Source organism: Bombina bombina, chromosome 3 (genome assembly GCF_027579735.1).
Source record: "Bombina bombina isolate aBomBom1 chromosome 3, aBomBom1.pri, whole genome shotgun sequence".
NCBI lineage: Eukaryota > Metazoa > Chordata > Amphibia > Anura > Bombinatoridae > Bombina > Bombina bombina.
The window spans coordinates 100,241,225-100,268,179 of record NC_069501.1 but is presented as its reverse complement, the minus strand read 5'-3'; the positions used below and the strand labels follow the sequence as shown (position 1 = coordinate 100,268,179).

The 26,955-nt window shown below is 40.9% G+C and overlaps 1 protein-coding gene across 1 annotated transcript in view; it reads left to right on the top strand.

Annotated features, from left to right (window-relative positions):
* The window catches only part of TTC3 (tetratricopeptide repeat domain 3), a 410,905-nt gene that overhangs the window by 290,533 nt on the left and 93,417 nt on the right, over positions 1 to 26,955 (top strand). The window contains exons 34-35 of the mRNA XM_053705936.1: positions 22,044 to 22,112; positions 23,017 to 23,116. Coding sequence (XP_053561911.1) covers positions 22,044 to 22,112; positions 23,017 to 23,116 — 169 coding nt within the window. The remainder of the gene's footprint in view (positions 1 to 22,043; positions 22,113 to 23,016; positions 23,117 to 26,955) is intronic.

Here is a 26,955-nt window from a genome sequence, read left to right as displayed (position 1 = left end):
TTGTACTTTCTTATCAAGTTTATGCCTGTTTAACATGTCTGAACTACCAGATAGACTGTGTTCTGAATGTGGGGAAGCCAGAATTCCTATTCATTTAAATAAATGTGATTTATGTGATAATGACAATGATGCCCAAGATGATTCCTCAAGTGAGGGGAGTAAGCATGGTACTGCATCATTCCCTCCTTCGTCTACACGAGTCTTGCCCACTCAGGAGGCCCCTAGTACATCTAGCGCGCCAATACTCCTTACTATGCAACAATTAACGGCTGTAATGGATAATTCTGTCAAAAACATTTTAGCCAAAATGAACCCTTGTCAGCGTAAGCGTGGATGCTCTGTTTTAGTTACTGAAGAGCATGACGACGCTGATATTAATATCTCTGAAGGGCCCCTAACCCAATCTGAGGGAGCCAGGGAGGTTTTGTCTGAGGGAGAAATTACTGATTTAGGGAACATTTCTCAACAGGCTGAATCTGATGTGATTACTTTTAAATTTAAATTGGAACATCTCCGCATTTTGCTTAAGGAGGTATTATCCACTCTGGATGATTGTGAAAATTTGGTCATCCCAGAGAAACTATGTAAAATGGACAAGTTCTTAGAGGTGCCGGGGCTCCCAGAAGCTTTTCCTATACCCAAGCGGGTGGCGGACATTGTTAATAAAGAATGGGAAAGGCCCGGTATTCCTTTCGTCCCTCCCCCCATATTTAAAAAATTGTTTCCTATGGTCGACCCCAGAAAGGACTTATGGCAGTCAGTCCCCAAGGTCGAGGGAGCGGTTTCTACTTTAAACAAACGCACCACTATTCCCATAGAGGATAGTTGTGCTTTCAAAGATCCTATGGATAAAAAATTAGAAGGTTTGCTTAAAAAGATGTTTGTTCAGCAAGGTTACCTTCTACAACCCATTTCATGCATTGTCCCTGTCACTACAGCCGCATATTTCTGGTTTGATGAACTGATTAAGGTGCTCGATAGTGACTCTCCTCCTTATGAGGAGATTATGGACAGAGTCAATGCTCTCAAATTGGCTAATTCTTTCACTCTAGACGCCTCTTTGCAATTGGCTAAGTTAGCGGCTAAGAATTCTGGGTTTGCTATTGTGGCGCGCAGAGCGCTTTGGTTGAAATCTTGGTCGGCTGATGCGTCTTCCAAGAACAAGCTACTAAACATTCCTTTCAAGGGGAAAACGCTGTTTGGTCCTGACTTGAAAGAGATTATCTCTGATATCACTGGGGGTAAGGGCCATGCCCTTCCTCAGGATCGGCCTTTCAAGGCAAAAAATAGACCTAATTTTCGTCCCTTTCGTAAAAACGGACCAGCCCAAGGTGCTACGTCCTCTAAGCAAGAGGGTAATACTTCTCAGGCCAAGCCAGCTTGGAGACCAATGCAAGGCTGGAACAAGGGAAAGCAGGCAAAGAAACCTGCCACTGCTACCAAGACAGCATGAAATATCGGCCCCCGATCCGGGACCGGATCTGGTGGGGGGCAGACTCTCTCTCTTCGCTCAGGCTTGGGCAAGAGATGTTCTGGATCCTTGGGCGCTAGAAATAGTCTCCCAGGGTTATCTTCTGGAATTCAAGGGACTTCCCCCAAGGGGGAGGTTCCACAGGTCTCAGTTGTCTTCAGACCACATAAAAAGACAGGCGTTCTTACATTGTGTAGAAGACCTGTTAAAAATGGGAGTGATTCATCCTGTTCCATTGAGAGAACAAGGGATGGGGTTCTACTCCAATCTGTTCATAGTTCCCAAAAAAGAGGGAACGTTCAGACCAATCCTAGATCTCAAGATCTTAAACAAATTTCTCAAGGTCCCATCTTTCAAGATGGAAACCATTCGAACTATCCTTCCTTCCATCCAGGAAGGTCAATTCATGACCACGGTGGATTTAAAGGATGCGTATCTACATATTCCTATCCACAAGGAACATCATCGGTTCCTAAGGTTTGCATTCCTGGACAAACATTACCAGTTCGTGGCGCTTCCTTTCGGATTAGCCACTGCTCCAAGGATTTTCACAAAGGTACTAGGGTCCCTTCTAGCTGTGCTAAGACCAAGGGGCATTGCAGTTGTACCTTACCTGGACGACATTCTGATTCAAGCGTCGTCCCTCCCTCGAGCAAAGGCTCACACGGACATCGTCCTGGCCTTTCTCAGATCGCACGGCTGGAAAGTGAACGTGGAAAAGAGTTCTCTATCCCCGTCAACAAGGGTTCCCTTCTTGGGAACAATTATAGACTCCTCAGAAATGAGGATTTTTCTAACAGAGGCCAGAAAGACAAAGCTTCTGGACTCTTGTCGAATACTTCATTCCGTTCCTCTTCCTTCCGTAGCTCAGTGCATGGAAGTGATCGGGTTGATGGTAGCGACAATGGACATAGTTCCTTTTGCGCGCATTCATCTAAGACCATTGCAACTGTGCATGCTCAGTCAGTGGAATGGGGACTATACAGACTTGTCTCCAAAGATACAAGTAAATCAGAGGACCAGAGACTCACTCCGTTGGTGGCTGTCCCTGGACAACCTGTCACGAGGGATGACATTCCACAGACCAGAGTGGGTCATTGTCACGACCGACGCCAGTCTGATGGGCTGGGGCGCGGTCTGGGGATCCCTGAAAGCTCAGGGTCTTTGGTCTCGGGAAGAATCTCTTCTACCGATAAATATTCTGGAACTGAGAGCGATATTCAATGCTCTCAAGGCTTGGCCTCAGCTAGCGAGGACCAAGTTCATACGGTTTCAATCAGACAACATGACGACTGTTGCGTACATCAACCATCAGGGGGGAACAAGGAGTTCCCTAGCGATGGAAGAAGTGACCAAGATTATTCTATGGGCGGAGTCTCACTCCTGCCACCTGTCTGCTATCCACATCCCGGGAGTGGAAAATTGGGAAGCGGATTTTCTGAGTCGTCAGACATTGCATCCGGGGGAGTGGGAACTCCATCCGGAAATCTTTGCCCAAGTCACTCAACTTTGGGGCATTCCAGACATGGATCTGATGGCCTCTCGTCAGAACTTCAAAGTTCCTTGCTACGGGTCCAGATCCAGGGATCCCAAGGCGGCTCTAGTGGATGCACTAGTAGCACCTTGGACCTTCAAACTAGCTTATGTGTTCCCGCCGTTTCCTCTCATCCCCAGGCTGGTAGCCAGGATCAATCAGGAGAGGGCGTCGGTGATCTTGATAGCTCCTGCGTGGCCACGCAGGACTTGGTATGCAGATCTGGTGAATATGTCATCGGCTCCACCTTGGAAGCTACCTTTGAGACAAGACCTTCTTGTTCAGGGTCCGTTCGAACATCCGAATCTGGTTTCACTCCAGCTGACTGCTTGGAGATTGAACGCTTGATTTTATCGAAGCGAGGTTTCTCAGATTCTGTTATCGATACTCTTGTGCAGGCCAGAAAGCCTGTAACTAGAAAGATTTACCACAAAATTTGGAAAAAATATATCTGTTGGTGTGAATCTAAAGGATTCCCTTGGGACAAGGTTAAGATTCCTAGGATTCTATCCTTCCTTCAAGAAGGATTGGAAAAAGGATTATCGGCAAGTTCCCTGAAGGGCCAGATTTCTGCCTTGTCGGTGTTACTTCACAAAAAACTGGCAGCTGTGCCAGATGTTCAAGCCTTTGTTCAGGCTCTGGTTAGAATCAAGCCTGTTTACAAACCTTTGACTCCTCCTTGGAGTCTCAATCTAGTTCTTTCAGTTCTTCAGGGGGTTCCGTTTGAACCCTTACATTCCGTTGATATTAAGTTATTATCTTGGAAAGTTTTGTTTTTAGTTGCAATTTCTTCTGCTAGAAGAGTTTCAGAATTATCTGCTCTGCAGTGTTCTCCTCCTTATCTGGTGTTCCATGCAGATAAGGTGGTTTTACGTACTAAACCTGGTTTTCTTCCAAAAGTTGTTTCTAACAAAAACATTAACCAGGAGATTATCGTACCTTCTCTGTGTCCGAAACCAGTTTCAAAGAAGGAACGCTTGTTGCACAATTTGGATGTTGTTCGCGCTCTAAAATTCTATTTAGATGCTACAAAGGATTTTAGACAGACATCTTCCCTGTTTGTTGTTTATTCAGGTAAAAGGAGAGGTCAAAAAGCAACTTCTACCTCTCTCTCTTTTTGGATTAAAAGCATCATCAGATTGGCTTACGAGACTGCCGGACGGCAGCCTCCCGAAAGAATCACGGCTCATTCCACTAGGGCTGTGGCTTCCACATGGGCCTTCAAGAACGAGGCTTCTGTTGATCAGATATGTAGGGCAGCGACTTGGTCTTCACTGCACACTTTTACCAAATTTTACAAGTTTGATACTTTTGCTTCTTCTGAGGCTATTTTTGGGAGAAAGGTTTTGCAAGCCGTGGTGCCTTCCATTTAGGTGACCTGATTTGCTCCCTCCCTTCATCCGTGTCCTAAAGCTTTGGTATTGGTTCCCACAAGTAAGGATGACGCCGTGGACCGGACACACCTATGTTGGAGAAAACAGAATTTATGTTTACCTGATAAATTTCTTTCTCCAACGGTGTGTCCGGTCCACGGCCCGCCCTGGTTTTTTAATCAGGTCTGATAATTTATTTTCTTTAACTACAGTCACCACGGTACCATATGGTTTCTCCTATGCTATTATTCCTCCTTAACGTCGGTCGAATGACTGGGGTAGGCGGAGCCTAGGAGGGATCATGTGACCAGCTTTGCTGGGCTCTTTGCCATTTCCTGTTGGGGAGGAGAATATCCCACAAGTAAGGATGACGCCGTGGACCGGACACACCGTTGGAGAAAGAAATTTATCAGGTAAACATAAATTCTGTTTTTTTTAACATCTATCTTTTATTTAAATCTAATTGCCATTGTAAAATCAATTATTTATTTTGTTATTTATTGTTCACTTTGCTCTACCGTACATGAAACGGCTCCCATTCAAACTTCACACATACTATGCATTAAAGGGACAGTACACTGTAAACATTTTTTCTTTAATGTATTTCCAGTGACTTGTTGTAACACCTGCAGGTAAAATCAGATGTTATAACTTTGTGTACACACATACTTATCTTATTTGTCTGTAAACCAAAGCTCAATACTTAGAGAGAACCATGGAAAATTATCATTTTATTAGTTCTATGTTCTTCACACCACCTGGAGTCTAATTTCTTACACTGCCTGTCAATTACCTGGACTTAAAGGGATATTCCAGCCAAAATTGGAAACCACATGGATGCATTTGGGTATTGAACAGAAGCATTTTTGGAATATACATGCATTAGCTAAAATGCTTCTAATAAAAGCTATAGCTGTTTCAAAAGTGTATTTAAGTATGCACCGTGCACCAGCATTTTAAACACAGCACTTGCTCAGAGAGCCTAAGGTGATTATACCACCTGTTAATTACTAAATTTGTTAATTGCTGACATGATACAAGCCCCAGTGATGATCTGAGCAGCTGCAATATTTAAAATGTGGGTGCACTGACAATATCTAGCTTTGCTTCACATGCACGTGCAGAGAAAAATGTCAACACTAAAACAGTGATAACTTTTACTAGAAGCATTTTTGGCAATACATGTATATTACAAATATGTTTCTATTCAAAGATGTAATTCATCTATGTGCATTTACATTTTGACTGGAATGTCCCTTTAACCCCTTAGTGACCAGAGCACTTTTCCATTTTCTGTCCGTTTGGGACCAGGGCTATTTTTACATTTCTGCGGTGTTTGTGTTTAGCTGTAATTTTCCCCTTACTCATTTAATGTACCCACACATATTATATACCGTTTTTCTCGCCATTAAATGGACTTTCTGAAGATACCATTATTTTTATCATATCTTATTATTTACTATAAAAAAAAAGTATAAAATATGAGGAAAAAATGGAAAAAAACACACTTTTTCTAACTTTGACCCCCAAAATCTGTTATACATCTACAACCACCAAACAAAAACCATGCTAAATAGTTTCTAAATTTTGTCCTGAGTTTAGAAACACCCAATGTTTACATGTTCTTTGCTTTTTTTGCAAGTTATAGGGCCATAAATACAAGTAGCACTTTGCTATTTCCAAACCACTTTTTTTCAAAATTAGCGCTAGTTACGTTGGGACACTGATATCTTTCAGGAATCCCTGAATATCCATTGACATGTATATATTTTTTTTTAGAAGACATCCCAAAGTATTGATCTAGGCCCATTTTGGTATATTTCATGCCACCATTTCACCGCCAAATGCGATCAAATAAAAAAAATTGTTCACTTTTTCACAATTTTTTTCACAAACTTTAGGTTTCTCACTGAAATTATTTACAAAAAACGTATGCAATTATAGCATACATGGTTGTAAATGCTTCTTTGGGATCCCCTTTGTTCATAAATAGCAGACATATGTGGCTTTGGTTTTGCTTTTTACTAATTAGAAGGCTGCTAAATGAGACTGCGCACCACACATGTATTATGCCCAGCAGTGAAGGGGTTAATTAGGGAGCATGTAGGGAGCTTCTAGGGTTAATTTTAGCTTCAGTGTAGTGTAGTAGACAACCCCAAGTATTGATCTAGGCCCATTTTGGTATATTTCATGCCACCATTTCACCGCCAAATACAATCAAATAAAAAAAAAAACGCTAAATTTTTCACAATTTTAGGTTTCTCACTGAAATTATTTACAAACAGCATGTGCAATTATGGCACAAATAGTTGTAAATGCTTCTCTGGGATCCCCTTTGTTCAGAAATAGCAGACATATATGACTTTGTGGTTGCTTTTTGGTAATTAGAAGGCCGCTAAATGCTGCTGCGCATCACACATGTATTATGGCTAGCAGTTAAGGGGTTAATTAGGTAGTTTGTAGGGAGCTTGCGGGGTTAATTTTAGCTTTAGTGTAGAGATCAGCCTCCCACCTGACACATCAGACCCCCTGATATCTCCCAAACAGCTCCCTTCCCTCCCCCACCCCACAATTGTCCCCGCCATCTTAAGTACTGGCAGAAAGTCTGCCAGTACTAAAATAAGTTTGTTTTTTTTAAAAAAAAAAAATACATCTTTAGCATATTTACATATGCTACTTTGTAGGATCCCCCTTAGCCCCCAACCTCCCTGATCCCCCCCCCCCCCAAAACAGCTCTCTAACCCCCCCTGCCTTATTGGGGGCCATCTTGGGTACTGGCAGCTGTCTGCCAGTACCCAGTTAACAATATTTTTTTCTCTTTTTTATTTAATTTTTTAACAGTTTTCTGTAGTGTAGCTTCCCCACGACCAACCCCCACCCCCTCCCAGATCCCTTAGATTACTTTTTGGGGGCATTTATTCCCCCTCTTCCTCCCACTTATTACATAATCATTTCTGTAGTGTAAGCGGTTCCCACCCGCTCCCTCCCGTGCACGCGCCCGCCCATCCCCCGTGCACACGCGCGTGTCTGTGCGCGCCCCTGACTCTCCCGCCCCCGATCCCGCCCCCCTCTGTGACTCTGAATCCATCGATTGCCCGCCCACCCGCCTCCCACTGCAGCTCCCACCCACCAACGATTGCGGCCATCGATGTCCGGTGTAGAGAGGGCCACAGAGTGGCTCTCTCTGCACCGGAGGGGTACAGATTGTTATTGCAGGATGCCTCGATATTGAGGCATCCTGCAATAACCGGAAAGCAGCTGGAAGCGATGAGGATCGCTTCCAGCTGCTTTCCAAACCGAGGACGTACGCCATACGTCCTCAGGCGTTAACTGCCTTTTTTCTGAGGACGTATGGCGTACGTCCTCAGTCATTAAGGGGTTAAAGGGACAGTCAACTCCAAAATTTGTATTGCTTTAAAAAGATAGATAATCCATGTTATTACCCATTCCCTAGCCCAGCCAACATTGTTATATTAATATTCTTTTTACCTCTGTGATTACCTTGTAGCTAAGCCTCTTCCGACAGACCCCCTGATCACGACTTTTTATTTATTATCTATTGACTTTCATTTTAGCCAATTAGTGCTGTGTTGTGCATAACTTCATGGGTGTAAGCACAATGTTTATCAATATTGTTATTTATATGGCCCACATGACCTAGCAGTCTCCTGTTGTGAAAATCAAATTAAAAAGCATGAAATAAGAGGCTGTCTGTAGTGGCTTAGAAACAGGCAGAAATGTAGAGGTATTATAAAGTATATTAATATAACATTGTTGGTTGTGCAAAGCTGGGGAATGGGTAGTAAAGTCTTATCTATCTTTTTAAACAACAACAATTTTGGTGTTGACTGTTGCTATAAGTCTAGAAACTTTCAGTATAGGTGGGGATACCACAGGCTCTATCTGCTATTTCAAATACAGAAATAGTGATAAACAAAATAAGGGTAATGAATCATTAGGGGGGGGAATGAAAGGGGAGAAGACTGTCCCTTTAATTCACAAATGTGTTTGCGTATAAATATACAATAAAATCACAATACAGGGGGGGCGGAGCCTACAGCTGTTGCGGAAGGTCTTGTTTGTGAGAAGCTCTAGCTGGACTTTTAGGGGTTATTTCTTATTTAAAATTAGTTTGTCATAGCTAAGTTTATTGGTGAGGCGCCCTGAGATACTCCAGAAGAGTTTGTGGGTACATAATGCGAAGATGGACTTTCCTATGTTCCTCAGCTAAGCAGCGTGGGGGGCGACCGCGTGACAGAGATCCTGTGCTGTGAGTCTGCTTACCCGGGCTGCTGGGGCTGCCGCACAATCCCTTCCCAGTATTCAGTGGATGCTGGGTTATCAGCAGTGAAAAGTGCTGCATAAACTAGTACTGTTCCTCCACAACAAAGTACACTTGTTTAAACTACTGTCGACAACACTCAAAATGGCGCCTGTGATCTGATGTCAGCAACACTTTGGATCTTGGAAGACCGCTTAATGAAATTGGAATGGCACCTGCTCCAAGCGCTAGAGACTGACAGTGCTACTACCCAACCTGGAAATTATATCAAACAGCCAGGAGATAAACAGAAACAGCTATTACAGTTTTCACGGACAAAATGTACCCAAACCTCTATGGCAGCCTTACCAGATTTTCCTGAGAAAAGTGAGGTCACTCACCCAAAGCGGAAGGCTATGATGGTTGATCTAAATGGTCTGAAGCAGTTCGGTTCATCTGATCTTGCTGAAGGAGCAATGTTTCTTGCCCTAGCAAAAAATCTAGCAGTTGTGAAAGGTAGCGCTCCTGACAGTGAATACGCTCACCATATGGCTGCTCTGCAATCCTTACCTCTGCTTAAGAATCAAGCTGTGATAGGAATTTGGTCCATAAACTTAACTTCATCGTCCGGACCTGTCGAAATTAATCCGGTGCTCAGTGGGGCTCGTGCTGGGAGGAGTATGAGGCCGCTTCAGGCCATATCTGTTACATGCCCAGGACCTTTGACAATGAATGACTCCACATCTTTGCTGGGAGCCTTCAATCTCAAGAATTATGTCAGATCAGGGACAGCTCCTCAAAGAAGAGGGATCGAATAAACCACAAAGGAATGATATCTAGCTGTATGTGTACCCCGGGCACAATAAAATTTCAAAGCAGATTGGAGTATGAAAATGGAGGACTACCAGCTTGACAATGACAGTTTAACGGCCTGAAGCTTATAGTTCATTTCATATGATTGAATGCGACATATATGCATTCATTATGGCTCGCTTTTACTTGTTTTTCTCTGTGTTTTTTCATGTTTTTTTGTTTTTCACGTATGTTACTGTTGAACACTGCCTATATATAGAACTTGTGTGGGTTAAACACATATAGGTAGCTGCCCTGATGGGGGACTTATGTAGATGGAAGGTCTGCCGTTTGTTTAATTCTGCTTGTGCCGCATAACGCTTCTGTTATATGGCGAACTTTGTACTATGCTTAATATATAATGTAGTGGATTGTAGCCTCGCTAGCTTGCTAGACTCCCCAGAGGGTACATATATGTTAAATCTCCTAAGCAACTAAGGTATTCAGGTCCTTTAGTTAATGTAATAATTCTCTTTATCAAGTCCTAATAGGTTTAAGTGGGATAGAAAACATGACTGTGTATTGTGTAGACATTCTTACATCTCCTATAACATAATATGCAAGACCTATTGTAGTTTATATGCCCCTAGTTAAAGATGAACACTCGATGCTATAATTTCAAAACACTAATTTATATCAGGAAATCTCTCCTTTTTAGTACACCTATAGTTACAAGAGTCCAAAAGTGACCTTATAAATTTCATTTATAATATGCACAATTTCCTATTAGTTGAACTGAAAGTTTATAGTCCACGTGAAGCCATTTTGTTCTGCACAGGGATTACCTACTCATTAGCCATGATGACAGTTGACAGGGGTTAATATTATACATGCTAACCATCCTACTATTCAAATGTATTTGTTTTGGAGGTCCAAAATTGACCATCTGTTGGGAGGAAGCTGAAAAACATGAGGATAGACATTTGAAAATGTGTACAATATACATCAGGTATTTCCCTGTCAGTCTGTTATTCTAAGATGTATTTTCTTTCCGGATGTATTAGCTGCAATAACCAATTTATGCGACAATTCTTTAATGGGCTAAATGTTTTTTTTTTTGTTTTGTTTTTTGTTTGTATATTCATGCAAGATACCAGTTTGATCAACTCTGATCCTTAATAAAAATATTTAAAAAAAATCACAATACAAAGGTAAAATGTATATGAGAAAAATATGTGACCTGATTAAATAGTGCTACCTCAGCATTGCCAAGAGCATACACATAGGGCAAAATGTATCAAGCCCATGAAAAAATGCGCCTAAAAGTCGTGATTATTTCCGCAATAGTTTGCAATGTGTGAAGTCAAAAATGTCGCCAGTATTTATCAAAATTCTAGAGACATTTTTGGGGCAAAACGTTTTTGCGATGTCAAGCGAATCGCTGATCCTAGTTTTCTTGCGAAAATTTCATTTTCACTTTATCAATCTTAATTTTAGTAAATGGTTTATTGTTTTAATCAAGTGATCGTTTGTAAGAATGTTATTTCTTATATGTTAAAGTTATTTTTATTTTGCCCCTTTGGTTCTCTTTTATTGAGGAAGGTTGCCTGTTTTTTGGAGCTTATCTTCGTTCTTTTTAATACATTTATTTCAAATGCACTTAAATTTTTTACTTTTTTATAAATTTGTGTATACCTTTTTGTTATTTAATTATTAATATTATTCAGGTTCTGCGCCTTGTGGGCAATTTCTAGCCCTAGATACAGCAAGAAAAATACATATTTCCATTTTCCCTCCAGACAAAAAACAATATTGCTCTTTATTTTAAACTCCTCGCAACCTACAAATTGGCGAGATTAAAAACAGTGAATATTGCATGCACCACTTTTCATAAATATATGAACTGCGAATATATACGGGCATTTTAAAATGCCAATAGAGATTAATTCAAGAATTAGGCATTTCCAGACAACTTATTCGCATATATTTAAGACTTGCGAATGGTCATGAGTCAATTTGTTTGCACATATGAAAAGTTGCGACTTTATTGGCTCAAATCCTTTCATAAATGTGGTGATATCATTTGTGAGGGTTTTTTTTTTTTTTTTTTTTTTTTTACGACAAATGTGAGAATTTTCTTATTCTCACTTTGATAAATCTTGCCCATAGTCCAACACACGACAGGTATCAAAGCCATACCCTTACTCAGTTGAACTCTTTATTTTGTAATACTTTACAAAACCTTAAAACAATAAATAAGAACATTCACATCCTATATATTCTAGATTGGTTTCTATGTCTCTGCATATAAAACAGACACAGGAGTGGAGATGTAAAGGCTGCGTACCATCAAAGTCTACAGGTTAGAGAGGGACTTTATGAGTGTCAATTCAGCTTGTAATGTAATGACGCTAAGAGAAGTTTATGCTTTCTGGGCGACTAAAGCAGATGTTTTAAACTTTATTGTAAAATTGGTTTTATTAAACCTTAAAAATTTCTGAGCGAGCCCGACTAAGTTGTGCTTACCTCTTACCACCCTTAAATTTCTCCACTTTGCTTAGTAGCATTAACCAAAACTGCCTAGATATGTAAATTAATGTAATTATTATTTACTTTTCATTTAAAGGGACAGTATACACCAATTTTCATTTAATTGCATGAAACAGACACTACTATAAAGAAGAATATGCACAGATACTAATCTAAAAATCCAGTATAAAGCAGTTTAAAAACTTACTTAGAAGCTCCCAGTTTAGCTCTGTTGAAAAGGTAGCTGGAACACCCTCCGATATTGGTTCTATAGCAAAAAAGCAGACCCCCCCCCCTTCCTCTGCATATGAAAACACTCTTTACACAAACAGGAGCAAGCTGGAGTAGGTATACATCAGTATTCTTCTAAAACTTTGGGGCTTGGTTAGGAGTCTGAAAATCAGGGCAATGTTATTTAAAATAAGCAAAACCTATACACTAGAAAAATCTAGTGTATAATGTCCCTTTATCTTTGGTACACTTATTACTACAATACATTATACAATAATTTAAATAACTTTACCATGAAGTAAAAACAAGTTTTATTAATGGCTGTACACGTTTATAGGCATTTTAATGCTATATTTGTTTTACTTGTTTTAGTTGAATATGTTTTATGGTATGTATATATTTATATCAAACGTATGGTATTTTTCCAGGTTGCAAAAGTGGGGCAATTTTTGACTTCACAATATAATCTACAGAAAACAGAACCTTATATTTGCACATTGAAGGGTCTTGCACAGCAAAAACAAAACAACGTTGCATTATAGTTTCATTGTTACCTCCTTTGCCTTCTTCCTGTAATTTATCTCTGAAAATGTTCTAATTCAGAGAATTGCAAATGCACAGTACAGACTTCCCAATCCTAAACCTGCTAATCCCCGTATCTAACTGGCCTCAGCAAAAGGGATCCAATAAGGAACTGCAAAACAATAAGGTTTGATAACAATGACTGTGGCAAGTCTGGTATATTCCAATAACAAGTCCTGATTGGCTCCTCTAAATAAAGGAAAGTGGTGTAGGGATTTGGCTATTGAAAACACAATTGCATTAAATAAGGTGTTTTTGTTACCAGCTCCATTAATGCAAGAGTATACATTGCCTAAAATTGTCATTCTAGTTTATTGAATTTCTTTTCTAGTATAAAAGAAAATATAAATACAGTCGAATTGAATAGCTGACAAATACGCAAAAAAATACAATGCAATAGCACTTTGAAATGAACAGAAGAATAATTTCTGTAAAAGTTTAAAGGGACATGAAAGATTGTTTTCTCTTGTTAAGTGTATTCAGTCCACGGGTCATCCATTACTTATGGGATTATATCTCCTTCCCAACAGGAAGTTGCAAGAGGATCACCCAAGCAGAGCTGCTATATAGCTCCTCCCCTCACATGTCATATCCAGTCATTCTCTTGCAACTCAACTAGATAGGTCGTTGTGAGAGGTCTGTGGTGTTTTTTATACTTAGTTTATTTCTTCAATCAAAAGTTTGTTATTTTAAATGGCACCGGAGTGTGCTGTTTGTTCTCAGGCAGTATTTAGAAGAAGAATCTGCCTGCGTTTTCTATGATCTTAGCAGAAGTAACTAAGATCCACTGGCTGTTCTCGCACATTCTGAGGAGTGGGGTAACTTTCAGAAAGGGAATAGCATGTGGGGAATCCTGCAAACAAGGTATGTGCAGTATATTATTTTTCTAAAGAATGGAATTGACTAAGAAAATACTGCTGATACCGATGTAATGTAAGTACAGCCTTAAATGCAGCAGCGACTGGTATCAGGCTGATGAATGTATGTACAATAAGTAATTTTCTAAGGAATGGAATTTGACTAAGAAAATACTGTTAATACTGAAGTATTGTAGAAGCGACTGGTAGCAGGCTTATTAATAACACTACCTAACTTTTAAAGTGTATGTTTAAAACGTTTACTGGCATGTTATTCGTTTTTTGTAAGGTACTTTGGTGATAAATCTTTTGGGGCATGATTTTCCACATGGCTGTTGTTTATTTCTATATAGAAACGGTTAACTGAGGTTTCCCACTGTTGTAATAGGAGTGGGAGGAGCCTATTTTAGCGCTTTTTTTGCGCAGTAAAAATTCAGTTTCAGTCTTCCTGCTTCTTCCTCCTTGATCCAGGACGTCTCTAGAGAGCTCAGGGGTCTTCAAAAGTCATTTTGAGGGAGGTAATCAGTCACAGCAGACCTGTGACAGTGTGTTTGACTGTGATAAAAACGTTAATTGTTAAATTGATTATCCGTTTTTGGGTATTAAGGGGTTAATCATCCATTTGCTAGTGGGTGCAATACTTCGCTAACTTAATACATTTACTGTGAAAATTTGGTTGCTATAACTGATTTGGTTCATTGTTATTTCAACTGTGACTTTTTTTTGTGCTTCTTAAAGGCGCAGTAGCATTTTTTATATTGCTTGTAAATTTATTTGAAAGGATTTTCCAAGCTTGCTAGTCTCATTGCGAGTCTGTTTAAACATGTCTGACACAGATGAATCTGTTTGTTCACTATGTTTGAAGGCCAATGTGGAGCCCCACTGAAATATGTGTACTAAATGTATTGATGTCACTTTGAATAAAAGTCAATCTATATCTGTAAAGAAATTATCACCAGACAATGAGGGGGAAGTTATGCCGACTAACTCTCCTCACGTGTCAGTACCTTCGCCTCCCGCTCAGGAGGCGCGTGATATTGTGACGCCAAGTGCATCAGAGAGGCCCATACAAATCACTTTGCAAGACATGGCTGCTGTTATGACAGAGGTATTATCTAAATTGCCTGAATTAAGAGGTAAGCGCGATAGCTCTGGGTTAAGGACAGAGCGCGCTGATGATGTGAGAGCCATGTCTGATACTGCGTCACAATTTGCAGAACAGGAGGACGGAGAGCTTCATTCTGTGGGTGACGGATCTGATCCAGGGAGGCCGGATTCAGAGATTTCTAATTTTAAATTTAAGCTTGAGAACCTCCGCGTATTGCTAGGGGAGGTATTAGCGGCTCTGAATGATTGTAACACGGTTGCAATTCCAGAGAAAGTATGTAGGTTGGATAGATACTTTGCGGTACCGGTGTGCACTGACGTATTTCCTATACCTAAAAGGCTTACAGAAATTATTAGCAAGGAGTGGGATAGACCCGGTGTGCCCTTTTCTCCACCTCCGATATTTAGAAAAATGTTCCCAATAGACGCCACCACACGAGACTTATGGCAGACGGTCCCTAAGGTGGAGGGAGCAGTTTCTACTTTAGCTAAGCGTACCACTATCCCGGTGGAGGATAGTTGTGCTTTTTCGGATCCAATGGATAAAAAATTAGGTTACCTTAAGAAAATGTTTGTTCAACAAGGTATTATCTTACAGCCCCTTGCATGCATTGCGCCTGTCACTGCTGCTGCGGCATTCTGGTTTGAGTCTCTGGAAGAGGCCATTCGCACAGCTCCATTGGATGAGATTATGGCCAAGCTTAAAGCACTTAAGCTAGCTAATGCATTTGTTTCTGATGCCGTTGTACATTTAACCAAACTAACTGCTAAGAACTCCGGATTCGCCATCCAGGCGCGCAGAGCGCTATGGCTTAAATCCTGGTCAGCTGACGTGACTTCTAAATCTAAATTGCTTAATATTCCTTTCAAAGGGCAGACCTTATTCGGGCCCGGCTTGAAAGAAATTATTGCTGACATTACTGGGGGTAAGGGTCATACTCTTCCTCAGGACAGGGCCAAATCAAAGGCCAAACAGTCTAATTTTCGTGCCTTTCGTAACTTCAAAGCAGGAGCAGCATCAACTTCCTCCGCTCCAAACAGGAAGGACCTGTTGCTCGTTACAGACAGGGCTGGAAAACTAACCAGCCCTGGAACAAGGGCAAGCAGGCCAGAAAGCCTACTTCTGCCCCTAAGACAGCATGAAGAGAGGGCTCCCTATCCGGAAACGGATCTAGTGGGGGGCAGACTATCTCTCTTCGCCCAGGCTTGGGCAAGAGATGTCCAGGATCCCTGGGCGTTGGAGATCATATCTCAGGGATATCTTCTGGACTTCAAAGCATCTCCTCCACAAGGGAGATTTCATCTTTCAAGGTTATCAGCAAACCAAATAAAGAAAGAGGCATTTCTACGCTGTGTGCAAGACCTCTTAGTAATGGGGGTGATCCACCCAGTTCCGCGGACGGAACAAGGGCAAGGGGTTTACTCAAATCTGTTTGTGGTACCCAAGAAAGAGGGAACCTTCAGACCAATCTTGGACCTAAAAATCTTAAACAAATTCCTAAGAGTTCCATCATTCAAAATGGAAACTATTCGAACCATCCTACCCATGATCCAAGAGGGTCAATACATGACCACGGTAGACTTAAAGGATGCCTACCTTCATATACCGATTCACAAAGATCATTATCGGTACCTAAGATTTGCCTTTCTAGACGGGCATTACCAGTTTGTAGCTCTTCCCTTCGGGTTTGCTACGGCCCCGAGAATCTTTACAAAGGTTCTGGGCTCACTTCTGGCGGTTCTAAGACCGCGAGGCATAGCGTTGGCTCCTTATCTAGACGACATCCTGATACAGGCGTCAAGCTTTCAAATGGCCAAGTCTCATACAGAGATAGTTCTGGCATTTCTGAGGTGGCATGGGTGGAAAGTGAACGTGGAAAAGAGTTCTCTATCACCACTCACAAGAGTCTCCTTTCTAGGGACTCTTATAGATTCTGTAGAGATGAAAATTTACCTGAGGGAGTCCAGGTTATCAAAACTTCTAAATGCTTGCCGTGTCCTTCATTCCATTCCACGCCCCTCAGTGGCTCAGTGCATGGAAGTAATCGGCTTAATGGTAGCGGCAATGGACATAGTGCCATTTGCGCGCCTGCATCTCAGACCGCTGCAATTATGCATGCTAAGTCAGTGGAATGGGGATTATTCAGATTTGTCCCCTCTGCTAAGTCTGGACCAAGAGACCAGAGATTCTCTTCTCTGGTGGCTTTCTCGGGTCCATCTGTCCAAGGGTATGACCTTTCGCAGGCCAGATTGGACAATTGTAACAACAGATGCCAGCCTTCTAGGTTGGGGCGCAGTCTGGAACTCCCTGAAGGCTCAGGGATTATGGACTCGGGAGGAGAAACTCCTACCAATAAATATTCTGGAGTTGAGAGCAATACTCAATGCTCTTCTAGCTTGGCCTCAGTTAGCAACACTGAGGTTCATCAGATTTCAGTCGGACAACATCACGACTGTGGCTTACATCAACCATCAAGGGGGAACCAGGAGTTCCCTAGCTATGTTGGAAGTCTCAAAGATAATTCGCTGGGCAGAGTCTCACTCTTGCCATCTGTCAATGATCTACATCCCAGGCGTGGAGAACTGGGAGGCGGATTTTTTAAGTCGCCAGACTTTTCATCCTGGGGAGTGGGAACTTCACCCGGAGGTCTTCACTCAACTGATTCATCGTTGGGGCAAACCAGATCTGGATCTAATGGCGTCTCGCCAGAACGCCAAGCTTCCTTGTTATGGATCCAGGTCCAGGGACCCGGGAGCGGTGCTGATAGATGCTCTGACAGCTCCTTGGGTCTTCAACATGGCTTATGTGTTTCCACCATTTCCGATGCTTCCTCGACTTATTGCCAAGATCAAACAGGAGAGAGCATCGGTGATTCTGATAGCGCCTGCGTGACCACGCAGGACCTGGTATGCAGACCTAGTGGACGTGTCGTCCTGTCCACCATGGTCTCTGCCTCTGAGGCAGGACCTTCTAATTCAGGGTCCTTTCAATCATCCAAATCTAATTTCTCTGAGGCTGACTGCATGGAGATTGAACGCTTGATTCTATCAAAGCGTGGCTTCTCGGAGTCGGTTATTGATACCTTAATACAGGCTCGGAAACCTGTGACCAGAAAAATTTACCATAAGATATGGCGTAAATATTTATATTGGTGCGAATCCAAGAGTTACTCATGGAGTAAGGTTAGGATTCCTAGGATATTGTCTTTTCTACAAGAGGGTTTAGAAAAGGGCTTATCTGCTAGTTCGTTAAAGGGATAGATTTCTGCTCTGTCCTTCTACACAAACGTCTGGCAGAAGTTCCAGACGTTCAGGCTTTTTGTCAGGCTTTGGCTAGGATTAAGCCTGTGTTTAAGACTGTTGCTCCGCCGTGGAGCTTAAACTTAGTTCTTAAAGTTCTTCAAGGTGTTCCGTTTGAACCCCTTCATTCCATTCATATTAAGCTGTTATCTTGGAAAGTTCTGTTTTTGATGGCTATTTCCTCGGCTCGAAGAGTCTCCGAGTTATCTGCTTTACATTGTGATTCTCCTTATCTGATTTTCCATTCAGACAAGGTAGTTCTGCGTACTAAACCCGGGTTCTTACCTAAGGTAGTTTCTAACAGGAATATCAATCAAGAGATTGTTGTTCCATCACTGTGTCCTAACCCTTCTTCAAACAAGGAACGACTCTTGCATAATCTGGACGTAGTCCGTGCCCTGAAGTTCTATTTGCAGGCAACTAAAGATTTTCGTCAAACTTCTTCCCTGTTTGTCGTTTACTCTGGACAGAGGAGAGGTCAAAAAGCTTCGGCTACCTCTCTCTCCTTTTGGCTTCGTAGCATAATACGTTTAGCCTATGAGACTGCTGGACAGCAGCCTCCTGAAAGAATTACAGCTCATTCCACTAGAGCTGTGGCTTCCACCTGGGCCTTTAAGAATGAGGCCTCTGTTGAACAGATTTGCAAGGCTGCAACTTGGTCTTCACTTCACACTTTTTCAAAATTTTACAAATTTGACACTTTTGCTTCTTCGGAGGCTGTTTTTGGGAGACAGGTTCTACAGGCAGTGGTTCCTTCTGTTTAAAGTTCCTGCCTTGTCCCTCCCTTCATCCGTGTACTTTAGCTTTGGTATTGGTATCCCATAAGTAATGGATGACCCGTGGACTGAATACACTTAACAAGAGAAAACATAATTTATGCTTACCTGATAAATTTATTTCTCTTTTAGTGTATTCAGTCCACGGCCCGCCCTGTCTTTTAAGGCAGATCTAAATTTTAATTCAAACTCCAGTCACCACTGCACCCTATGGTTTCTCCTTTCTTGTCTTGTTTCGGTCGAATGACTGGATATGACATGTGAGGGGAGGAGCTATATAGCAGCTCTGCTTGGGTGATCCTCTTGCAACTTCCTGTTGGGAAGGAGATATAATCCCATAAGTAATGAATGACCCGTGGACTGAATACACTACAAGAGAAATACATTTATCAGGTAAGCATAAATTATGTTTTTTTCATGAGTAAGACAGAGAGTACAATTTAAAAAAAAATCCAATTTACTTAGTTGTTCTTTGTTGAAGAGTTATCTAGATAGGTAGCTTGCACATGTCCGGGGCACTACATGACAGGAAATAGTGCTCTTTCTAATGTGTAACATTGTTGCAAATCTGCTGCCATATAGTGCTCCGGACGCGTGCACACGCCTGAACTTACCTTCCTGCTTTTTGATAAAAGATAACAAGAAAGTTTGATAATAGAAGTAAATTGTAAAGTAGTTAAAAATTGTATGCTCTATCTGAATCATTAAATAAAAGTTTTGGATTTTATGTCCCTTTAATCCAGTGTTCCCCCTGTATCATGCACATGCTTGGTGGGAGCCGGAGCCTCAGAAAGTGTGCATGTAAAAATATACACGTTTTGATAATGGAAGTATATTAAGTTTTTGTTTTAAAGCTCATGTTTTATCTGAATCATGACATTTTGACTTTAGTAGCCCTTTAAAAGAGCTTTAACTGCCGTATTTTAGATTTTTTTTATTTTCATTTTGAGAATGAATTGTCCTTGGGCTCCATGTACTAAGCTGTCTGCGAGGTCTTCGTCACTATTTTCGTCTAAATTTCTGCGTGCGGATCAATAACCGTATGTACTATCCCACGAATCCATTGAAAACCTTATATTAACAAACGTCGAGCGAACTTGCCCGCAAATCGTGAATTCTCGTCTTTTTTGTAGCTAGAAAATACTCGCTCGACATAAATCTCGCACAAAACAGGAATTACTAAACTATCTATTTATACGCTTGTGAATTTATCCGCACCTACCTCGTTAAAAATCCCTCGCCAGCTAATAGGTGGCGAGCACCATAATAAACAATAGGGTCTATCAGATCAACGCCTACAACTGATTTAAAAGAGGTGTACAATTGAATGGTTACTCACTTTTGATCCTGTTAGCCATTATGGAGACACTTCTTCAACTTTATATTGTTCGTTTGATGCAAATGAGGGGTAGAAGGCAAATTCGTCAACCTGATGCCCCAAATCCGGTTCGAAGAAGGCGATTACGAGTACAGCGGGTATTCCTTCCTCGGGTTCCTTTAGATGCCCTTTCCGATCGAGAGGTTATTCAAAGGTTCCGTCTGGATCGACATTCAATATTGTCTTTATATGCTCAAATAGCACATTTTCTAGAGCCTGTGACGGCTCATTCAAGGGCCATTCCCGGAATACTAAAGTTTCTTGCTGCCTTGCACTTTTTTGCCACCGGATCATTTCAGGCAGTGTCCAGCGTCATCATTGGTTTCAGTCAGTCTGCCTTTTCTCGTCATCTTTCCAAAGTTATCGATGCACTCATGCATATATTCCCCGAATATGTTTGTCTACCATCTACCACAGAAGAGTGACAATCGATAAAGTCGCAATTCTACAGTGTGGCTGGAATGCCAAATGTTCTTGGGGCAATAGACTGTACCCATATTGCAGTTCGACCGCCACGGTTACGTGCTATACAAAAATCTAGCAGTAAAAAAGCTATACAAAAATCTAGCAGTAATCTGCATTGATTTAACTTAATCAAAATTGACGCACCAAAAAATTTATTTGACAAAATATCTTTACAAGATAGATATTTGTATAAACCAACTCTAATGGATAATTACAATATGATCAACATTCAATTTAAATAATAGTAATTCGATAAATGTTTTACCTCTTAGGTCGCTATCACAATCATCTGTGATCCCGACGATTACTTCTGGGCCTAGACGCTGCACCAGTCTCTGCTCGTAATCATTAAGATCAGCGACATAAGCTGTTCCACCTCCGGTAGCACGACTTGAATTTTTTTCTTTTGCCAATTTGGCTTTTGCAAATAGTTTGATGTCGTTGTACCGTTTTTTTATTTGGTCAACGTCCTTTTTCCCAGGTCCCTGAGCACTGACAGCATCACTTATCCGGGTCCATATACTTTTTTTACGGATACTAGACGTTTGCTTCGCACGACAACCAAATAAATAGTCATACGAGTCTAGCACCATATCGACAAGAACCAGGTTCTGCTGATGTGAGAAGTGGGGATTCTTCGATTTGGACTGTGAATCAGATCGAGAAGTAGCCATACTTAATTTATCGATAACAATAAAAGTCAGTAAAGCTTCAAGTTCTTGAAATATGCAGTCTGAAAAACTTTATTAAATCGAGTTTATATAGTGCTGCAATATGTTCCTGCGACAAAGCTGACGTTTCTGACACCTTGCAGTCACGTGGGACAAACATGACTGACAGGTTGTAAGCGATTAATAGTACATTCGCAAATAGCGAGGCGTCATATGTATGAATCATTCGCCAGTGCTCGATGCGGATTAGACGCGCCTTTTTTTGAATAGTTTTTAGTACATATGGCGGGCGGGCAACATCTCGCTAGCTGCGAGTTAGAGCGAGTCGAGCAGACACGTTGTCGGCGAGAAAATTGATGCTTTAGTACATGGAGCCCCTTGTGTTTGATAAACTTTATGCTTTAAGACTGGGAGAAACTTTTCCTTTGCCAGTGATAAAGCTGTTACATTTTTATCCAAATAATCTTTAATGCAACAGCATCATTTGTGCATAAACATGGATTTCTGCTTAGATTCAGTTTAAATTCTAACAAATTTTCGTAAATCCATTTTAATGCTAAAAAGTCATTTCTGGTCTTTCATAAGTGTGATATTTGTGTCTTACCCCCTATAGTGCTCGGTGGTCCTTGGCAATGTTTCTACTGGTCAGTAACTTACTGTATTCTCATAAGTGCTGTTTGATAAAGATGACTTATTGCTCTGTCTTTTGTCTGCAGGTATTTAAGAAATATTGAAGAGAAGCAGAAGAAGTACAAGAGATATTTAGATGATTTTCTTCAAATTAGGTATATACAGATACATATATGTTTTTCATCCTGTACCACTTTCATTTTTTGCTCATGTAGAAATATCAAAAACAATAGTTTCTGATCCTGTACTTCCATTGACTGCTGTTGTTTTCTTAGAAATATAAGTTCTGTGATTGTATACACCATATAAAGGTAATAAACACACACACACACTATTATACACACGAGTTAACAAAATTGTTAGTATTAGTACCTGGGACTTGGCAAGGAGTCCCAATATTCAATAAAAGTTTTGCACACTTGGGTATTAACTATATTAGATTTATGATCTGCAGCTGACTGAGAGACCCCTGTCTGTCATATTCACTCATGCTGCATCATCCTGCAGAAGCAGATAGTTTTGTTTGCCCTCCGGTTTGCTGGTTACTTTGTTGACTAATGTACCTCGTTCTTGTCCAGCTGTTTTAGTCCTGCTCTGGAATACACCTTGGGAAACCGTTTATATATGAGGCCACTTGCACCACTAGGGTGGGTCTTGGTTTGGGGGGGGTGGCTCTTTTTAGGCTGCAAAACACTAGCTACCTCTTGTCACAGGTTCTTTGCATTTTTTCTATTCCCTTGAGATAAAGTCAGGCCAGGTTGCTTTCTATTCCCTTTGTCTCTTCCATCTCTCTTCCCCCCCCCCCCCCCCTCTCTCTCTATCTCTTTTTCTCTCTAGCTCTCTATCTATCCTCTCTATCAAAGTGTTATTTGTTTGAGAATGTTGGACCCTGCCAAGAAGAAAGCCTAATACAGGAATGAAAAAAGAATCCTGACCTTATGGGACAATTTACTATAAACCAGGTCTCACTTTCTAGCGGACATGTAACAGTATTTTTTCAAGCTGTGAATTGATGAATGTTGCCCTCTCTCTCTTCAGTTGTGTATTCTTTACTTTCAGTTTCCCAAAGTTTGAAAATGAGAAGGCAAAGATTGAAAAACATACTAAAAAATGTCAAGATGATCTACAGTATGTTATGAAACGGGCAATTACAGCAGAGGTGAGACAGCCAATAACAATGTGAATCACTATCAAAAGTTCTTTAAAAAAAGCTCAGTATCTGTATTTATTATTTATAGGCAACTTGGACTATTACATTGCTTTACTGTGCATCAGTCCTATTTATTGTACCCTTTATTGTGCTAAATACTAGTAGTAATATTGTGATTATTGATCGCTTTTGGCCCTTTTCTCTGCTTGGGAATCTCACCCACCAATGTTTTTTTATATAGTTTTTGTTCTTATTGGTTTATCATTAAACTGTTAACACTGAAGCAATGTATTTCATGTAAAGCTTTAAAAATAAAATTGTATATAAAATTCTAGCAGGTAATATTTATGTTTTTCATTGTATTTACTAATATTTTGTGTAACCTGTTGCCCTTTGTTGTTTTTTGTTTTTTTCTTTATTGTAATTTGTATTTCTTCTATAAGGTATGACGAGTCCACGGATTCATCCTTTACTTGTGGGATATTATCCTCCTGCTAACAGGAAGTGACAAAGAGCACCACAGCAGAGCTGTCTATATAACTCCTCCCTTAGCTCCACCCCCCAGTCATTCCCTTTGCCTACTCTAAGTACTAGGGATAGACCAGGTATTCCGTTTTCTCCCCCTCCTACTTTTAAGAAAATATTTCCCATATCAGACACCATGCGGGACTCGTGGCAAACGGTCCCTAAGGTGGAGGGAGCTATTTCTACCCTGGCTAAGCGTACAACTATACCTATTGAGGACAGTTGTGCTTTCAAAGATCCTATGGATAAAAAATTAGAGGGTCTCTTAAAGAAAATATTTATTCATCAGGGTTTTCTTCTGCAACCTATAGCATGCATTGTTCCTGTAACTACTGCAGCTGCTTTTTGGTTCGAGGCTCTGGAGGAGGCTCTTCAGGTTGAGACCCAATTGGATGATATTCTGGATAGAATTAGGGCTCTCAAGCTAGCTAATTCTTTCATTACAGATGCCGCTTTTCAACTGGCAAAATTAGCGGCAAAGAATTCAGGTTTTGCCATTTTAGCGCGTAGAGCGTTATGGCTTAAGTCCTGGTCTGCTGATGTGTCATCAAAATCTAAGCTTTTAGCCATCCCTTTCAAAGGTAAGACCCTATTCGGGCCAGAACTGAAAGAGATAATTTCAGACATCACTGGAGGAAAAGGCCTTGCCTTTCCTCAGGATTAGACACATAAGATGAGGACCAAACAAAATAATTTTGTTCCTTTCGTAAGGCTGCGACTTGGTCTTCGCTTCATACCTTTTCCAAATTTTTACAAATTTGATACCTTTGCTTCTTCGGAGGCTATTTTTGGGAGAAAAGTTTTTCAATCAGTGGTGCCTTCTGTTTAGCCATCTGTCTTGTCCCTCCCGTTGATCCGTGTCCTGTAGCTTTGGTATTGTATCCCACAAGTAAAGGATGAATCCGTGGACTCGTACCTTATAGAAGAAAGTAAATTTATGCTTACCTGATAAATTAATTTCTTCTATGGTACGAGTCCACGGCCCGCCCTGTCATTTTAAGACAGATTATATTTTTTGATTTTAAACTTCAGTCACCTCTGCACCTTTTTAGTTTCTCCTTTTTCTTCCTGTACCTTCGGTCGAATGACTGGGGGGTGGAGCTAAGGGAGGAGCTATATAGACAGCTCTGCTGTGGTGCTCTTTGCCACTTCCTGTTAGCAGGAGGATAATATCCCACATGTAAAGGATGAATCTGTGGACTTGTCGTACCATAGAAGAAATTAATTTATCAGGTAAGCATAAATTTACTTTTAATTTTTATTTTGAGGGGTTAAATGGTTATTTTGTTTAATATTAATCCTCCTCATGATTCTATTAGACAGTGTTGGAATATGTGCTCATTCGGGATGCACGGACCAGTGCACACTCATGGTACCTACTGCTTTTCCCTCACATGCCCAGTTTTGATGTGACAGGCTCTCTTGGAGTTGATACATTATTAGTGTTTTAAATAGGCACCGTTTCTAATCAATATTATTTCATGTTAAAATTGAGTTATAGCTGCCCTGCTGTTCTTTTCTTTCCTATGGCATGGAGAGTCCACGATTCCCTTCATTACTATTGAGAATTCATCACCTGGCCACCAGGAGGAGGCAAAGACACCCCAGTCAAAGCTTGAGATTCCTCCCAGTTCCCATACTCCTCCAGTCATTCTTTGCATCTGTAGTGTGGAGGATGGTGAAGATGGTGCTCTAGAAGAAAAATGGATTTAAGTCCTTTATTGGGCAACTTCCCTTCGAGCTAGGACTGGGGTTAATGCTGTGCCCATGTCAATCTCTTAGTAAGAGTATAGGTAGCTGTTAGCTGCTGGATGTCGCAGGGATTTTCTCTGTCCTCCTCCAGTAATCTGTGCTAACACCCCCACCAGGCAACCAGTGTTATCTTACACTGCTTTCCTTTCTACTTCAGGTCCCTGTCAGAAGTTGGATTGAAGCTCTCAGACCTGGTTAGTGCTGTGTCTGCCCCACAGCAGAGGCTCCTAAAGGTAAGTGTCCTTTCCTTCTCAGGTGGATGCTACAAAGCACTATGAGGGGTTAAACACCTATTTCCTGTCTGGGGACTTACACACACATATAAAAATCCCCCTAGCACAAGGGATATGTTTTTGGGCAGATGTTACTGCAGGCACTATACAACTGTTTAAGGCTGACAGATCCGTTGAGGATACTGTTTACAAGTGGGCTAATGGGCAGCTGAGAGATATATATATATATAAGGGCTGCAACTAACTATTATTTTCATAATCGATTAATCGGCCAATTATTTTTTCGATTAATAGACTAATCGGATAAAAACAGAATCAATAATAGTTTTCTATGTTTTAAATAAAATCCACATAATGAGTGTTACAAATATAAACTTCAGACTAAAACTTTACATTAACACAACTGTTTCTTCAATTTTTAAGCAACAGAGCACAGTTTTATAATTAAACAAAACCACAAACTGAAAAGAGGTAGAACTAGAAAGAGTTAGACTATCAATGTTATTCACTCTTTCAGAAACTTTGCATTGAAATGCAAAAATCTCAACATGTCCTCATGCTTCTGACTAAGGCTGGTTCTCTGTTTGCAGCTGTATATTTCCTGCAGCAGAGAAAAGGCTGTTGAGGTGTATAAGTAGGGTTTTGCTAATTTCCCCAAAGTGGGGATATTTATCTTTGTTAGCTCTTCACCAATGCTAAGTGTTTTCTACCTTGGCAAGGGGCCTCTCAATAAAGTAACCCTTGACTGGACGTGGATCCTTTGCCCTTTTGATAGGACAGAATGGATATAGACAATAATGTTATGAATTCTTAAAGCAAGGGTTTCATTTTACACTTTTAATCAGTTACATGATTTAATAATAAATATATTTACACACAAATAGTTTAAAAATATATTAAAAATCTAAGAAGTGGGAAAAACCTAGGATTTCTTTTTCTCCTTCCTGAAATTTTAAAAAAGATGTTCCTGGTTCCTGACACTAGCTTGGAGTTATGGAGTGCCACTCCCAAGGTGGATGGAGTAATTTCCACCTTGGCCAAGAGAACTACTATCCCCCTCAAGGATTCCTTTTTTCAGGATGCTTGGATTCGAAACGTTACAGACCCATGGGTGGTGGACGTGGTCTCCCATGGGTACTGGATAGGATGTAAGTCTTGCCCTCCAAGAGACAGATTCCTTCTGTCTCGACTCTCTTCAAATCCTGTGAAGAGAGAAGCCTTTTTAAATTGCGTAAAGGACCTATCCTCCCTTGGAGTGATCGTCCCTCCTTTAGAACAAGGTCTAGGGTTTTATTCAAACCTTTTCATGGTCCCAAAGAAGGAGGGGGCTTTCTGTTC